This window comes from Balaenoptera acutorostrata, chromosome 1, assembly GCF_949987535.1.
Source record: "Balaenoptera acutorostrata chromosome 1, mBalAcu1.1, whole genome shotgun sequence".
Lineage (NCBI taxonomy): Eukaryota > Metazoa > Chordata > Mammalia > Artiodactyla > Balaenopteridae > Balaenoptera > Balaenoptera acutorostrata.
This window is the reverse complement of record NC_080064.1, coordinates 192648520-192667688: the sequence shown is the minus strand read 5'-3', so window position 1 is coordinate 192667688 and position 19169 is coordinate 192648520. Positions and strand designations below refer to the sequence as shown.

General features: G+C 34.0%; 1 protein-coding gene across 6 annotated transcripts in view; it reads left to right on the top strand.

The window, feature by feature from the left end:
• The window catches only part of KCNT2 (potassium sodium-activated channel subfamily T member 2), a 369675-nt gene that overhangs the window by 273408 nt on the left and 77098 nt on the right, over positions 1-19169 (top strand). For 5 of the 6 annotated variants that reach the window (XM_057529788.1, XM_057529796.1, XM_057529784.1 and 2 more), the window contains 3 exons: positions 845-950; positions 4839-5011; positions 16512-16646. In XM_057529788.1, the coding sequence (XP_057385771.1) occupies positions 845-950; positions 4839-5011; positions 16512-16646 (414 nt within the window). Of the gene's footprint in view, positions 1-844; positions 951-4838; positions 5012-12949; positions 13022-16511; positions 16647-19169 lie in introns of all 6 variants that reach the window. The other variant, XM_057529804.1, reaches the window with a different exon arrangement.

Sequence of the window (19169 nt, the reverse complement as noted above, 5' to 3'; positions counted from 1 at the left end):
TTTCTTTATCATAAAAGAGCTTTCATACTGCATAAAATAAATTTGCCTCAACTAAATTTTCTTTTATTTCTTAATTTTCATTTATGCTGCTACTTTTTGAGAGTTTCATTTTGAAAATTTTACAGCCATAATGTGCAGGTGACTATTTTTATAAAGTCAGCAAATAAACTGAGTATCTTTGATAATATTTAAGCGTGATTCCAGCAAAAACTCTGGCTTTTGTGTGGGTCTAATGGAGTAATTTACTCAATCTAAAATAATTTATTCTTTTTTGGTTATGCATCCATGACTGATGAATATTGATAGAGTGAATCATAATAATGCATTTTGCTTTAATATATTTTGTAAAGATTAACATTACTATTTTCTAAAATGTGTCTAAATCTTTTAAACTGAGGATTGGCAAACTTTTTCTGGAAAGAACCAGCTAGTAAATGTTTCCAACTTTATGGACCATGTGGTCTTTGCCCCAACTGCTCAACTCTGTTTCTGAAGCATGAAAGCACCCAAAGACAATACATAAAATGAGTGACCATGACAGTGTTCTGACAAAACTCACTTGTGGACACTGAAATTTAAATTTCATATAATTTCACGAGCTGAAATATTATTCTTCTTTTGACTTGTTTTTCCAACCATTTAAAAATATTAAAGCTACTTTAGTTCACAAAACCATGTGATGAGCCAGATTAGGTCCATGGGCCCTGTTCTAAACTATTTCCATATCAAAATAAAGAATTACTGCATCTAACTTTATCCAAGTAGAGGGACATGGCTATAACTTGATTGTCTGACTTTGCCTGCATTAATTCAAGGCAATTCAATATTTCATATTGTTTTACAGATATGCTAAAGGCTATCCACCTTACTCTCCATATATAGGAAGTTCACCCACTTTTTGTCATCTCCTTCATGAAAAAGTGCCATTTTGCTGCTTAAGACTAGACAAGGTAAGCACTTACTGCTGTTATTTTCTGTAAAACTAAAATGATGGCATTGTGTAATTACATGTATTTAAATAATTTTTTATAGTCTTTTGACTAAAATATGTTAAAAGAATATTATCTTTCAAATGTAAATGTAATACATAAAGTGGTGAATTTTACTTTCTTAACTGCACTAAAGATTACCCAAGTGCTTTACCCTCTACTAATGTAGCCAACGAGTTGGTCAGTCTTTGTTTCAAAGAGAAAAGCAAAGATGCCAGAGCCTCAAACCAGAGTCTCCCCAGATCATTTTGGCCAGATGCGCTCTATTTATTTTACTAGACATTTTTGCCTCAAATCTCAAAGTGGAATCGCTTGACATGGTGAAATTAGCTAGTCATAATTCATTATTGAATTATTAGACTGGAAGTGTCTTGCTTAATGTCCCCTTTCCTAAAGATTTTACAGTAGTTCTTGGTTCCTGCCTTGATACTCAGGAGAAACCATCCAAAACAGAAAGATTCCAAGAAAGCAGGAATCTTTCTCTTTCACAGTATGGCCATTGGACATGACCTGGGTAAGAATTGGTTTTCATGATGAGTCAGAGGGCAGATAAAAGGAAGACTCTCAAACCCCCCATCTCCCAGAAATTAAAATGTGCCACTAATTCTAACCAGGAATTTCTTCCTTTATTCTATATTTTGGAGTTAACTGGAGTTAAAATCCCAGCTCTCTGCTTACAGTCTCGGCCATTTGGGCAAATAACATTATCATTAAATTTCAGTTTCTATATCTCCAAAATGCTTGTAATTTTAATATGAACCTTATAGGGTTCTTGTGAAGACGATATAAATTCGTGCATGGAAAAAGCTTTTCACAGTGCCAGGAACGTAAAGGCACTTAATACATTTTCTTAATATTTTTACTACTATTATTTTTTCCATGTGATAAACATTATGAATCTTGGCTGTTGCTGTCACTCTTGAGGAAGATTAGCAGAACATTAGAAAATTTCTGCCTCTATCTTCCTAAAGTTTTTCTGTGAATCCTTACCACTGCTCCCAAATGTTCATCTGGGTCCATTAAGATGGACAGTTCCGTCTCTCGAAGCGTTATTTTTTGTCAGTCCTTGTTTTACTTTCCTGCTTCACAGCATTTCTAGCACTGGCTCACCCTGCATCTTTGGTAACCTTGATGCATCTTAAGCTTCAGAGCCCTTCTCCTCTACTGGCCCCTTCCAAGAACCTGTGACTGATTTTTTATGTATGACTTTTGTGTTTTTTTCCTTAAAGAGGATTTCCAAAGTAATATAAGCTTTAGGTCCCATAAAGCTTGGGTTCACATCTGGTGGCATTTTACTTTTTAACACACAAAGATGAAAGTAATGTTGGGAAACCAAAGAGTCGAAATGATTCCACTGATTCCCAAGAAGGGAACCTGATACAGGAAAAGCTGAGCTTTCAGAGCTGAGGCTTGCTGGAGGAGAAACAGTCTTTTAAAGCCAAAAGACAAGTTGTCTCTTTACCAAAGTAAAAAAGCGATGTTTCCGAGTATCGTTGATTGGCCGATAACATCTGGGGTTATCCATTCTTTAGGTGGCGTTAGTCTGGCTGGAGGTGGTGGTCTGCTCTGTAAATGAGTGCCCACTTTGCGATTAGCAGATGGGGTTATGCAGCCAATCCTACTGTGTCCATGAAGTCTGTGAGCAGGTATTTTGTTGCCCAGTCCGTCTTGCCTCAGTATCAGCAGGCTCGTTTTTGGCCAAGGTTTATCAATACTGAATTCCCTGTTTTGTCCTTGTTCTATTTCTTTTTTTTTTCTTACTAGTTGAGCTACTTCTAAATCTTCTATATTAGTTCTTTTACCTCATTTGATCTCGTAAAAATGAAGTTCTTAATAATCTCAGCCTCAGCCTGTCATCCTTCTCCTTCCACCATCTCTTTGTAAGTGACCTAATTTCATGTGGCTTCAGATCCTGTTTATAGTAGTAATTCTCCAATCATACTTCCAGTGAAGACTTCCTGTTCTTTTCCTTTACCATTCCCCATTTCTCCATTCTTTCTTATGCCTTAATCCTTCCTGCTGGATTGATCTTCCTACTTCCATGATTACAGCTTTTAGAAATTCTACTAATGAGATCCTATTAGTGGTAAATTCTTTCAATTTCACTTTCCCTAGATATGTCCTTATTTTGTCCTCCTTCTTGAACAGTAGTTTTGCTCGGTGTCCAATTCCAGGCTCTGAGTTTTCTTTTTCTTTTAGCCTGTTAGGATTTTATTTACTACCTTCTACACTCCACACTGCTGATGAGAAGTCAGCCATCGTTCTAATTTGTGTTTCTGGTAGTTAAATCTCTCTTTCCTCTCTGGCTGCTTTTAAGATCTTCTTGTTGTCTTGGCTGTTCTGCACTATGACAATGTGTATGACACTGGATTTCTCTTTATTTATTTGGATTAGGATTCATTGGGTTTCCAGAACCTGAGGATTTGGATATTTCATTCATTCTAGAAAATCCTCAGTCAATATTTATGTGAATAGTGCTTCTTGCTGATTCTCGCATCTCTTTTTCAGGTACTCTGTTTAAGTGTGTATTAGACATTCTCACACTATCTTCCAAGTATCTTAATTTTTCCCTACTACTTTCTCTTTTCTTTCTGTATTCTGAGTAATTATTTCAATTCAATCATGCAGTTGATCCCTTCAGATGCATCAAATGGGCAATTTAAATCATCTTTTGAGTTTCTGTTTTTAATTGTTATATTTTTAGTTCCAGAATAGAGTATATGTAATTCTTTAAACATTTAAGTGAATATTTTAAATACCCTCTTGTTCTTTGCTCATGCTTTGAATGTTCTCTTTTATTTCTTTAAACATAGTAAACACGCTCATTTTCTATTCTGAATCTTACAACAGTGAAATCTGTAATCTTTGTGAGTCTAATTCTGTTGTTTATTGTTTCTGTTGACTCAAAGTACCTTGTTCCCAACAATGTTCTGTAATTTTTTATTAAAGAATAAAGGCAGAGAACATTCCAGAGTTGATGATGAATCCACAGAGAATCAACAAATCTCAACCCAAATAAAAAGAAACCCTCAGAAAGACATATAAAGATTAAAAAAACAGAACACTAAAGCAATTCTCCAGGCAGATAATTTTGTTTAAAAGGATCTTGATTTAATAATGCTAAGTCCAGTAAATTCTAGCTCCCTAGGGAATAGCAAAATATCCTCAGAAAACACATTTTGGTAATGTGTTGTCATTTTGTTGTTGTTATTATTGTTAACATTAGTATTTTACATTTGAGTATTTGCATCGTTATCTTACCAGCTCAGGTATACATTTAGACAATTAGGGTTTTTTTCTTTGAATTTTTGTTTTTGTTTTTTAACCAAAAAAAAATCCCTTTCGATATTGATATCCATCCTTTTGGTATTCCATACTTGGAATGTTCCAAGATTATTTAATTTTAATATTTCTGGAAATAAAGTCAGAGGCAGATTATTTATTTTTTTCCAGCTTTATTGAGGTGTGATTGAAAAATACAAATTGTGTATATTTGAGGTATATAACATGATGCTTTGATATACATATACCTTGTGATGATTCCTTAATATTGATACCCAGATGTCATCTGGCAGCAAGTTTCAGTTTGCAGTAGAACATGCGTACACTGTGTTGCTGCCTTTTCCTTCCCCACATCAAGCTGCATACCTGCAATTCATTTGTCTTGTCCATGTACACCTTCAGGCTGGAGAACTGGGCATAGAAAAATGTAACTATTTTCATATTTGTTAGAAAACAAAGGATTTACTAGGTTAGATTAATTTCACATTTCCAGATCTTCTAAATATTTTTACCCAATATTAGTGGAGTATAACAATGGCCTTTCTTTGTATAATTTTTCTTCTCTAGAGTTGCCAGCATAACTGCTATGAGGACGCAAAAGCCTATGGATTCAAAAATAAGCTAATTATAGTTGCAGCTGAAACAGCTGGAAATGGATTGTATAATTTTATCGTTCCTCTCAGGGCATATTATAGACCAAAGAAAGAACTTAATCCCGTAATACTGCTATTGGATAACCCGTAAGTATATTTTAAAATGCACAAACAAGACAAAAATTTGTTAATATTTTATCAAAAATAATTTAATTTACTTAGAATATTTTAAATCAGATACATTATGGCACATGATTCATTGAGAGATATATTCTGTGCTGTGGTAGAAAACAACCATTGTATGTGATCGTGTTTCACAAATACAACTTAAAACATCACCGGAGTACTCTGAGCCTTTTATTTAAAAAAAACTATTTTTGCAAGTGGTCATTGCTCTCTACCAGTGGGAAACATGCCACTGAAATAATTATAGTTATTTTCATTAAATTAATCAACTAGCCTGGAAAATCTCTGCCAAAACTGGACAATTTCATTGTCTTTGTAAAGAACCATTAATTATCAGAGGAGCATATTAATGATCCATTTTATATCATACCATTACACATCATCATAAGTTCTTATGATTCTTCCACTGTTAAAACATATATTCTGTAACATAACATGAATAGTTTGTGCTTTACCATGTTCATTTCTTTTGAAAATGTTTGATTGATATACTCTTGTGAAATAAGACTACTTAAACATTTCAAAATCCTTATACGAATATTAAATATATATCTCTAAATGCTGTGGTCAAATCCATTGTATACTAAAATTGGAATATTTCTCTCTCTGACTCAGATTAGTAGCAGATGGTCCTTAAATCAATACCATATTTTAGATTCCTCCAACTCTCCTCTTAAACTCTAAAGTGATGCAAATTTCAGGGTAAACCAAATGAGGCCAAAATCTGCTGCCTTGTCTCTGCTTTTAAAATTTATCAAAAGAATTTTTTCAAAACAGAGATATCTCCCCAATATATTGTAACTTCATGACATTATTTATTCTGAATATATGAATATCAAGATACTCATTGATGCATCTTGTTTTAGAGTCAGTATCTCAATGGTAATCAACTCTAAAACTTGAGCACACCTCTAGAGGTTTCAGTTGAAGAATTTTCAGGTCTGATGTCTCAATGACTTTTTTGATACTACTTTAGCATCCAAGGAAAGGTGAGGTAAATGTAGGGCAGTTGTAGGGGAACAAAAACTTGGACCCAATGTCAGAAGAAATAAAAGCTTAATAAAACAAATCTTAGGAGAATAAAAGTTGGATTACTGGATGGCTAGGGTGATAGAGTATGGTGGCAAAGCACCTCCAAGGCCTTGGGATATATCCCTTATTCTGGAACTTCTCTGGTAGGAGGCTCTAAGAAACTGGCTAAGATCTGGCACATAAGAGATGCTCATCAACTATGTGAATTCAGAAGTGTCCAATTTTGGCTCTTTTTGCTTATGGTGTAATGTGTCCACTACCTTAAAGATGAATTTAAGACAGGGGTATTTACAAGCTGATTGACTTAGAGCATTCCCATCTCGGATGGCTTGGATCAGAGTGGATCAGCTCAGGCCCCAGAATACAGAGAAGCAGATAGGAAGAGGCTTGAAAAGAAAGAAGTGGCACTGTGCCTACAGCAGCCCTGTGATAAAGCAGAGGGTAAAAACTATCCTTTCACCTTGTTTATATTATTTCAAGGTATAATTTCTTGTCCTGATGTGTAAATCTCCTAATTGGGTTCTTGGTCCCGATTTCAATGTGTATGTGTGTGTCAGAGGGTTTCTCCACACCTCCAGCAAGCAATGCTCAGGACACCAGCTCAGTTCTGGGGGAATTCAACTCACTTCTGACACCATCTACCCAGAAATAGCATAGGATTCCACAGGTTGAAAGTTCAGCCTTACAAAACTGTCCCACCCCCACTTCAGAAGCCAATCACAAACCAGGTTATCACCCCATAACTGAGCAGCTATAGATGGGAAGTTTCAGTGACCCCCTCCTTGGACTTCAGATGCCAGTTGCATGTCTAGGTTGTTACCTGTACTTCTGACTGAGTGGCTGTAGATTGGGGGTTCCCACAACCACCTACTCAAGGTCCAGTTATTTGCTAGAGCAGCTCACAGAATTCAGAGAAACATTTTACTGACCAGATTGCCACCTTATTATAAAAGCATATAACTTGGGAACAACTGGATGGAAGAGATGCACAGGGCAAGGTATGGGGAAAGGGCATGAAGCTTCCACGCCCTCTATGTGGGCACCACTATCACCAAATCTCTACCTGTTCACCAGCCCAGAAGTTCTCCAGACTCCATCCTTTTGGGTTTTTAATGGAGGCTTCATTACATAGGCACGATTGATTAAACCATTGGCCATTGGTGATTGAACTCAATCTCCTGCCCCTCCCCCTTCCTCAAAAATCACGGGGTGGGACTGAAGTTCCAACCCTCTATTCAGGTTGGAACTTCAGTTTCCCTGGCAAACAGCCCCATCCTTAGGTACTTTGCAAAAGGCACCTCATTAATTTAAACCCAGTGGTCCTGGAAAGGGGCTTGTTATGAAGAACAAGACACCCCTTTCACCTTTGTTGGCTCTGAAGTGATTTCAGGAACTGAGGATTAGAGACCAAATATTACGACAAAAGATGCTCCCATTGCTGTTATCACTCAGTAAATTCCAAGGGTTTTGGGACCTGTGAGCTAGAAAATGTGGTGAAGACCAAATATATGTGAGAAATCTGAATGTGAATGCCAAATATACATTCCTCATAAACCACAGTAAAAGAATCAGTCTTGCCAAATTTGGGAGTGGAGTTTACTCCATGGAATGGAGATGAGCTCCACTCCTTTTCCATATCCAGTCTTGCTAAGTAATCTTATCTCAGAGTCACTAATCCCCCTCTCTCCCCCTTATTATTCCAATGAGCAGGTGGCAGGAGCTAGGCTTTCTTAACCTGTGTACCTGGTGTAGACTTTGGAATTGCCGTAACTAAATCAGCCTCTTTCTGTTTGGTTCTGAATTAACAGGTTACCAAAATGCCCAGTGACTGAATGATTGATTGATTGGTTTGTATATTAGAAATATAAAAATCAAGTGGTTGTTTCTAGAGTCTTAATTCCTGAATCTGATCAATCATAGAAAAATCTGAAGACTCTGTTTCTCTTAGTTACTGGCAAACTGGTCAATATTTCAATATAAATATAGATGCAGCTTTTATCAGAGAATATTTTATCTGAATAGTACCGTAGTGACTATTTAATAAAATTAATATTCTTTGCCACCACCCTCTGCTTATTATAGTAATAATTGTTGACCATTTACTACATGGCAATCATCATAGTAGATACCTAACCTTTATTTCACATTGTATTTCCATAAAAAATATATCCATGTCATATAGTGATGATTTATCCTCAGAAAGATGTACCAAGCAGCTTAAGATCTCAAAGCTTACAAATTACAATGATAACATTTAAAGAATTCAGTCTGTGTGACTTGATTACACCACTGCCTCTTATTTCATAGAAAGGAAAAAACAGGCCAAAGAAGTTAAATGATTTTTTCCAAGGTCAATTCTAGAATTAGAACCTTCTCTGCAATTCATAGTTCACTGATCTTTCAACTATGTGACCTTACTTTACTTACAGGTTTTTGATATATGCAAAAATACATTGTTTGTCAATTGTTTTTAGAAACAAGAATATTTTAACTTTAGAATATTTTGCGTTAAATTTTTTCTTTGCTTTCCTAAGGACTTACAGTTTGGAATCTAGCTATTCACATGATGTTGTTTGTTAAATGATTTTAATGGGGTTTGACTTTTTTTCAAAGGGTTGGGATGAAAACTCGGGCTGTAAAATTTATCAGCTTCCTGTGCATTTCCCGAAAGCGGTATCTAACATTTTTATTTGTTGTTCTCTGTTCCTTTGATTGAGAATGAGGAAACAAAAACTAAACACCAATAAATAACGTTCCAGGAAGTTTTATGCAATCCTCTTCTTTTTTTTTAAACAATGAGATACTTGTTTCTCTGCTGTGGCTAGTATTTTTCAATCTATCCTATAGTATTACAAAGAAATATGATGTTTTCTTTAAAATATTTCTGGGTTATAAGAATTTGCACACTAATAATTGTACACACTTCTACAATTATTAGTTAGCTTAGTGGGGTTTGACTTTATTTTAAATGCACATGAGCATTGCTGAAAATAATATCAATACATGGCTACTTAGGAAATTTAGTTGAAGACCAATTTATTCAATATACCAGAAACAAATTTAACAGATACCACAAATATGGGATTTAAAAATGTAAATTAAATTTATGATATTCACATACATAATATGTCAAAATAAGTCTTCACAATGTTTCCAAATAGAAAGCCTTCCCCATTTCATATGGTAATTAAATAAAACCCGGGCACATTGGAAAACATCTTACACTTGATACTGGTTCATTAGAGCTGGTCTCAGTTCTGATTGATTGGCCATCTGTTCTATTTGGCCTGTTGTTGTACCACACTGATTTTAAATATTTTGATTACCGTCTCACCCTTAAAGATCATCTAGTCATCTCATGATACCATTTCATATGAGACATGGAAAAGAGAGTAGAACACTTTGGAATACATTACCCAAAGCTACACAAGGTTAAAGTACAAGATCCAGGCTTATCTTCTTAATTTTTACAACATCTTGTTTAAACTATCCCTTTACTAAATCAATCTTCTTTCCACATATAGCTACAAGTAAGCTCCAGTTCAGCTTATTTCAAAAGTAATGATAAACTGTCTGATATGTCAGGGTCCTTATTAAAGACATTCAGACCTTAGACTCATACAGATCTGAAATAAGATCTAAGTTTACCCTCTTGATAGGCCTGTTGCGTATTATGGAATTTCTGTAAGCCTCAATTTTCTCATTTATAAAATGAGTAGAACATTTATCTTAAGTTATTTTGCAAGTATATAAAATGATGTATATGAAGCACTGGTACAATATCTGACTCATAAAAGGCAGTGAGGAAATGTCAGTTTCCCCCCTTCTACCAATCAAGAGAAGGACATTGTCACTATTTAAACTGATGGGAGAATTTCTGTGAAAACCCAATTAACAAAAAAAGGGAAATTTATTTCAAGTTGTTGAAATTAAGCTACTACTATATTTTTAAGGGAGAAATAAACTTCTTAAAAGTGGAATTATGAAATTCCAGTAAAATAAACTCTCACTGCATTCTTTTCTTGAATTTGAAATAAAAAAATTAAGTTCATTATAGTTATTAGCTAAATGGGAAAAAATGATCTTCAACTTGCAAATCCATGCAATTTCCCAAAACTTTTAACTTCCTATCAATAGCTAGCTAATTCATATTTGCATATAATGAAAATTTTTGTATATAATGAAGACATTTTAAATATAATGAAGATACTTAGACTCAAATAGTCATGTTTCTTAATAGAATTACAGTTAGGACTCTGATGAATGATGTGCTCATTTTTTTTACTAAGCAGCTTAGTGCCATAAAAACCTTTGCCGATTTACTTAAATGAGCCAACATAATCCATATGAACGTATAGTTGATACATTCTTTATATTTCAGGTTTCCTTTTAAACCACCTTTATCAGTAAAAGTAGTGCATGGATCTGTTTGTTATACAAGTTGAATTTTGCAGGGTATGGCATACTAAACTCCCTACATTAGATATGCTTCATCAAGATTATATGTTTACCAGGTTTCAGGTGACTTGCCTTGCCTTGTAACATAGCTGGATTCATTTAAGGATGAACCATGCTACCACAATACAGATGTTAATTTCTAAGGATTTGAAAGATTGTTTGTGCATTGTAAATACATGTTTGTGTCAGAATTGCATGTCAGTAAGATTCATGAGTTTTAGGAATATATAAGGCAATAATTTTGATGTCTAAGTACTTTGAATGATTTCTACTGGACAAAACAAAAAAATACAAAGGCCAAATCTTCAGTTTTAGCTCTAACAGAAGAGTTGGCATAACATAAGGACTAGTGACCCCGGTACTTCTTATCGCATGGAAAATTTTTGGTATCTTTATTAAGTTGAATTATTCAAGAACATTAACTACTGTTGCAAGACTTTGGAAGACAGATATGTTACAGTGGACAGATGGTCAGCAAAGATAGTGTAAATAATTGAAATAATCTGAATTTTAAAAAACGAGGAGGTTATTCCAGACAGGGTATAGCTCTGCAATTAATAATGAGGAATTATGGACCCAGCTCTGCTACACAAGTTATTGAGCTACTCACTTTATCTGACTGGAACTATGTTGGAGCAAAGAGAGATAAAACAAAATAATAACCCCCAAAATGACAGTCGAAAGGATCTTTCAAAGCACCACAGAATCTCAGTGCTGTCCCTGTCTTGTGTCACTTGTATCCTGACGTATTCTTCTATAATCACGAGGTGGGTAAGAGACATGGAGGGTCTTGAATCAGCAGTGAGAATAACCCTTCTAATTTTAAGATGCAGAGCAGTGCCCAGAAAGAGAAGAATTGGCAGGCACTAGCCAAGACCACTACTGGGACTGTATATGATTATGTTTGTTGAAAACAACCTACAGCATGAGCTTTAAAAATATTTGTAACCTGTGATTCACTAATGTGAAAAGTTTTATGAATGTTTTGGGGTAAATGATAAAAACAAATGCTAGAAAAAGAGTCATCCAAAAATGTCCAGACGAGTAACATTTATAATAGCAGGATATTGGAAATAGCTTGTAACTCCAGTAATTAATAGCACAAAAGTGAAAATAACATAAATGAAATAATTGAGGATTTTTAAAATGAATTGTAGTACATTTATAATATGTAGTAATATGGGGCCACTTAAAATGGTTAGGAAGTAATTTATTGATGGTAGGAATGTAATCAACAGGGAGAGTCTTTGGAAGTTTTCTTTTTATGCTTCACTGCACTGAGCATTATTTTTCTTTAGAGTGGAAAAAGACGAGCATGATCAACAGGAAGAAAATAAATCAGGGAGGACAAGACTTCTTCAGGCTGGGAGAAGCACCTGGGATATTGCAGGGGCGGTACTGCCCTTTGCCTAGAGGTTCCCTTTGCTTCTCCTTTACTGAGCCAACTCCTACTCATTCTTCAACATCCAAATTAAATATTTCCTCTGTGAAGTGATCCTGAACTCTGTCTCCTGAGTGCAACCTATTCCTTACTTTTTCAGATTAAAACGTGTTGTAATTTTGTGCTTTTACTTATGTGTTCCAAAAAACTCTATTTCTTACAGTACAAGTTAACATATTCTTTTTGCATACACCTGCGTATACTAAAATGTCTGTTAGATAAAACTTTTTGGATACATATATGCTGAGTGAATAGATGGATGAAAGAATTAATAACTTTACAAACTGAATACAGTAGATTAGGTAATTTCTAAGGAAGCTTCCAGGTTCATGATTCTTTCCCCAAATATGCATAAAGAGTAAAGATTTCAGTTGCAATACAGCTTTGTTCAACAATATATATTGAGGAAATCAGTAATGTAAAAGGTGAATTACTTTAATTTTAATTTTATATAATATATATATATTGATGGGTACATATGCTATATTTATTTATTGATATGTTGATATATTAAGGGACATGTTGTGATTCTGTATATCCCTTGGAGAAAATTGCTCTTAATAGGCATGCTAATTTACTTCCTTATGTTTTATAACATCAAAATAAAATCATCAGTTCCCCATTTTACAAGACTTTCTCAGCATGAATAATTTTAAACTCACTGACAAGACTTTTTAGTCATAAATTAAGAGTATCAATCCAGTGTTTTTGTAGAATAATGCCATAATGTTTCTGATTTAGAAAGCAGAAATACAACTTGCTTTTATCATTGTTGAGTGCATTGTATTATTCATAACAAGTGCAAATGACATTTTAAAATTAATGTTAAGAGAAAAGGCACTTAAAATTAATCTTGTCAACAGTGTTTAGTTTTGGAAATGAAAACTAAGTCAACTTACTTCCTTTCCCTAGAAGTGCTGCCACTGTTGTGACATTGTGTTTCATTTTGTAACCCATCTGCTACTTAGGCCAGATATGCATTTTCTGGATGCAATCTGTTGGTTTCCAATGGTTTACTACATGGTGGGCTCTATTGACAAGTAGGTGACAAAATCTTTGGCACACTAACTAGTGTGGTGTCCTGTGGTTTGTCATGTGCTGCACCCTGTGTTGCATGATGAGTGTAATTTGCCATTTCAGTGTTGAAAATATGATGTATATTGCATGTGGAGCTTACGTTCTCGTGTTATACATCTTGCATTCAAACTTCCTAAGCAGTAATCTGTTGTTGAATTAAAACAAATCTTGCTGCATGTCAATTTTGTTCCCTTTCTAAAGCTATTCCAGTTTTGTGTCATCTATAGCAGTAACTTTATTACTGTTAACATCTTTGTAGAGAAAACCTAGAATTTCAACATTGTGATGCATTGGTATCATTATCGTAACTTCTGGAAACCTTCAAAATAATTTGGAAATGCTCATTTTAAATCAGATTTATTAATTGGAGCATTTCCTTGACAGTCTATTCTGGTAACATATTAGAGTCTTCCAAAAATTTTTTAATTAAAGGTCAAATGTGTGCAATGCTTCAGTTTTAAAATACAAATTGTTATATGCATAAACATGACATAATAACAAAAACAAAAACTAAAAGATCAGAAAACTAGTATGCTTATAAAATGTCTTAATTTTCCATTCTAAAAAAAATCAGCCCAGAGCATTCCAAATAAAATGCTAAAAGTTATCCACTGAGAACTTTCATGCTTACATTTCATCTTGTAGATGCTGAAAAAACGAAGCTTTGTAACTTTGACAGTGTTTATTCGCTGTGGACACATTAAAGGCCAAATAGATTAACATATATTTAGCTTCCATTCTACGTTAGTATAATTTACGTTATCAGTTGCATAATACTAACCAACTAACTAAAATGTAGATGTACTAAAACTATTATTTAAATCCATGAAAGTTAAATCAATCCATATTTTATCAATAATAATGTTTCTTTGTTGTGAGGGTATTCTATTAAAATTCATTAGAACATTATATTTAAAAGATATAAAATAAACCTCTCATCTGTCTTTTTTGATGTAAACTCTATAATGAATTCTCTGTCTATAAAAGTATTTACGGGGAGGAAAAGAAGAATGGAAAGGATCAAATTCCTAGGATTAGAGATGAAACAGGATTGGCTACAGGTTGCTAATTATTGAAGCTGGGTGATTGGTACAGGAGGTTCAGTATAGTATTCTCTTCTGCTTATGTTTGAAATTTTCCTTAAACATAAATAAGCAAAGAAAACTATGAATGAATTAGAACACACTCACAAATATTCACCTATATTCATTCCTTCACATTCTAGTTCTCTTCGAAAAGGAAGTCAGAGAAAGGTAGAAAGAGAGGCAATGTCAGTTAGATTATCTGTGACCGTTTTTCATCCATGTTGACTTTTTTCTTGGGCCGCCATCTGGTGACCAAACTGTGTAAAGCAATAGTGCTAAAGAAAAAATGGGCAGTGGCCTTGTAGATAAGATAGTGGGGAGAAATTATGATAGACACAGAATTATAAGAATAAATCGGTAGCCAAATAAAAAAAGGAAAGAAAGAATACAATACAATATTAAATGAATGTAAATAATTTAAAGTTAAAACATGAAGAACAAAAAAGTTTCTATGTGGTTCAGAAATGCCATTCCAATTTTATATATTTTCTATAGATTCTATAGATTTCTTTAGATTTAAACTCATATTTAATAATAATTACTAAAATCATTTGCCAAAGTTATGTGTCAACTATAACGGCCAATATTTTGAGTATGGAATTAACTGATATATACAGGTTTAGGTAGTTAGTGACTATTTAGTACAGGAATTCTCATAGTTAAGTTTTTGTTAAGTCTCAACTTCTTTGATTTCTTGCTGATGAAATATTCATTTTTTATTATCACTTCTATTTGTGTATCTTTTTTCAGTCACGCTTACCTTCTACCACCTTATCTTTCCCTTTTCCTATATAAACAATTATAATTTTTTAATCAGGGAAGTAAAGATTGTAAGAAATGAAAGATGAGAAAGTGGATTACCACTATAATAAGGTCGGTTGAAGACAAGATTTAGGCATCATTTTTATGGTACATAAGGGACCATATCACATTCATTTTCCACCTACTTCTTTCTCTTTAAAAAATGTATTTTAATAGATGTAAGAACAATTATGAATTTCCTAGATAAAAGGAACACCCTAGTAAAGTATTCGTAGAGATTTAAACTTGGTCATCATATTGATTGGATGTTATGGTCCTGCCCCCTCTCACCATAGGAAATTTATTTGGAATAATATTCTGTTTCCACAGTTTTAGCCATAAAATCCCTGCCACAGAACACTGTGCCTGATTCAAGTGAAATATTTTTTTCTGGACTACTCCTGGGGATCTTGGACTCAAAGCTTTGGTAATATTCTCTCACCATATAACAGAGTAAGAAATTCTGCCTCTTGCCTTCCCATAAAAGGAAAATTCCCTCTAGTGAATTAGTGAGATGACTAATTCAAGTGATCATGCACTTGGAGAAGATCGTTGGGGAACTGACTCTTCCATTTAAGGAGCTAAAAAGAGCTACTGTTCTTTAAGTTTTACACTTCTCATTTTAAATCAAAAGATGTAGAAATCAATTAGCCCAATTCTTCTTATCTATCTTCAATCAGTTCTGAACCTAGAATACTCTTGCATTCATTCAAGTTTTGATACAATCTCCCTTATCCAGTTCAGTCCTATTTTTGTAGTTTGTATGAAGCAAAGTCAATGAGATAATGGTTTTCTTAATTCAGCTTTTATGGTAACATTGTTTTTAAATTCAGTGCTAAGTAAAATTTTTATCAGTGATAGAGGAGAAGACTGACTCTGTGGTAACTCATAGGAACTTGTGTCCTAGTTTAGCAATTATTTCCTGCAACCAACAAAATTAGTTCATTCAATCACTTGCTCAAAAGTGGCTAAAAGGTAGGCTTGAATGCAACCGATATTTATATATTTTACATGCTCTTGGCTGTGTAGAACCAATCTATAACACATAGCTTTACACAGATAAATAATAGACATTTAAAAATAAGTATTTTTAATAAATATATTTCCTTATTAGGCTTGACCATCTAAATTAATATGTGTTCATTTCTATTCTTACCAAAAGTGCCTCAGGGATAAAAAATGTGAATGTCGTGTCTTTGAAATAATGTGCTAATCGTAAAAACAAGGTTCTAATGTGTTCTAATTCTATTTGATTGTAAAATGGGTGTTTCCATGTTTTATTTATAAAATTAATAAGTATTATTAAATAAAGATCCTTAATGCATGTGCTTTGAAATGGTTGAGATCTAATGAAACATAAAGAAACCCCAAATACAATTTACTTCATATCAGTAGAGAATATTGTCTTATATTAGTTCCCATAATATCTGCCAGTGTCCACTCTGTGAAAGCCACGTATAAGGGCAACCTATACGCCTATAAGCGCAGGGGTGTAAGCAAGTTTTAGCACCATCCTAGTACTGAGATTTATTGAAAGTTCATTTTTCTCTGTTGGTTTTTATCAAAGTCTAGACGATTTACTCAGGTGTGGAGTGACTTTCGCTGCCAACATGGTGGTTGTGGACAAAGAAAGCACCATGAGTGCCGAAGAAGACTACATGGCAGATGCCAAAACGATTGTAAACGTGCAGACCCTTTTCAGGTAAATGTCTGGGTAACCCAGCCCTTAAACATCTGTGAAATGTATGACTCTGTGACTCTGTGTATAAAGAATGAACATGAGACATTTACACTGCAGTCATGTTTTTTCATTTCATCATAAAACAAATACTTATTTAGGACCTAATGTATGGCTGGTACTGTGTGAAGTTTAATTTTTAACACCAGGTCAGCAGTTCTTTTAAAAATAAAAAGAATAATGCATTTGTTTTCTCATATAGTTTAAGAAATTCTAAAAAACTGTGCAGTAGCAGTCATGATTTTTGCCAAACCACACATGTTTAATTTTGGTTTTATGCCCAGCAGTGGCCAAAGGTATGCATTTACATACTGAGTAACCAGGAAGAAGAGATTGCAAGGCTAATATACCCATGTTAGGAGGCAAGTCACAATGTTATCTTCACTTCCTCACGAAAGACACTTCCTGTCCTGTCTTTTGATAATTAAACCCATCCGGGTAGGAATTCCCATTATGGTCATCTTTGCATAAGAATGAGCAATACTGACCAGAGAAAAGTTCATGCTGTGAGCAAAGTCAAAATTGCCAATAAATCAAGACATTGGCGTCACTTGGAATGATTCTTCCTAAAATCATCTTAAAATTTAAATAACTAAAAGATCATTATTTCAGTTTTATGAATTTTGCAGAAGTCTAAGGGAAATATCTGAGCTGCCAAATTACAGAAGTAAATAAAGCAATCTGAACTCTATCTTTATCTCCTCTCACTTCATACCTTTGTATTGTAGCAAACCATATATTGAGGATAATTATCTGTTTATAGTTTGAGGTCAGAATTCAGGAGAGAGAGCCAAGCTGTGTGTCTCACTTAAGTTGACTATTTATTATATGATCTTAGGCAAATTACTTTCCTTCTGTAAACCTTGATGTCTTACTCACAAGGTTGTTGGAGATTTAAAAGCATATAATGCCTGAGTACCTGCCTGGTCATTTTCAATTTCTCAATAAATGTTAGCTACTATAATTATTAGCCATAGACTTATCACTTACGTGGGGCAGAGTGGAAAAGCTACAGACCTTGGAACAATATAGCAACAAACTTCATCTGACATGATCTCTATCCCAGAGGTTCCCGCAGAAAACTACTGTGACTTGGAGTGTGTTTCTTAACCTCATTGAAATTCAGTTTCCTTCATCTATAAAATGCATGTGGAGAATAATTAACCCTTCTTACAGTGTCAGTGTGAGGACAGGAAATCAGGTATGTAAAGAATCTGTCACAGCAATTGGAAAAATCTACCCTAACTTGCATTAGAACCTCCCCCTGTTCCAGAAGGAGTAATACACCCTCTAAAGTTACTGTCATGGGCAGTTCATTTAGAATATAGCTAACTAGCCATTGAGCTATGTAAATGGTACATTTAAAGGTAGCATAGCACATGTTGAAAATATGACATATATATATATAAGCATTCTTTTTTCTCTAGAGAATGAAAAAGGAAACCACAGGGTAGAAAATGAATTCAGATGGATGAGATTTATAGCCAATGAATAAAGTAAAATCATACTTTTTGATTCCATGCTTGGCAAAAGCTAATTATAGTTTTAACAGGAGAGGGTGCTGGTCTTTTTGATTAAACATGCCATTTTAATTTTCAGCTTATTGTGAGTTTATTTCTCTTATGGTGACAGTTCTATTGATTTGACATATTCTCTGAATGAATTATTTTTATTTCAAGAGAATAATAAACCCCCATCTTACTGAGAGGTGCAAAGGCTCTAATTAATCTTTTTCAGTGAACTAGCTGACTAGAATAACTAAGGGCAGCTGCACACATGGTTGCTGATGGTGGGAAGGTTGCCTTCCCTGAGTACCTGGTGGAGGAGACATCACATATTGGAAGAATGACTGGATGACTGAATGAGTGATTTTGGATCTTTTCACTATTAAGGTTACCTATCTTCAGCGGAATATTTTAGAAATTATGCGATCTATATGCATAAAAACATCTAGACTGAATGGTTTCAAGCAGAAATTTGAAAAGAACTATGAGATACCCAAATTTTGTTCTCTCTTTTCCTGTGCCCGTAAAGGCATTATCATTTTTCTAAGTACGTAACAATATTTTTCAGGAGAAAAAAAATTATGATAGACCCACAGACATAGAAAACAAACTTATGGTTACCAAAGGGGAAAAGGAGGGGAGGGATAAATTATGAAATTGGGATTAACATATACACACGACTATATATAAAATAGATAACCTACAAGGACTTTCTGTATAGCACAGGGAACTCTACTCAATATTTTATAATAACCTATAAGGGAAAAGAGTCTGAAAAAGAATATATATATATATATATATATATATATATATATATATATATATGTATGTGTAACTGAATCACTGTGCTGTACACCTGAAACTAACACAACATTGTGAATCAACTATACTTCAATTAAAAAAAATTCAATTAAAATAGACTTTTAAAAATTCTACAAAACTTTTTTATGGAGTAATTCATCAGCTGTTAATCTAGGCATGC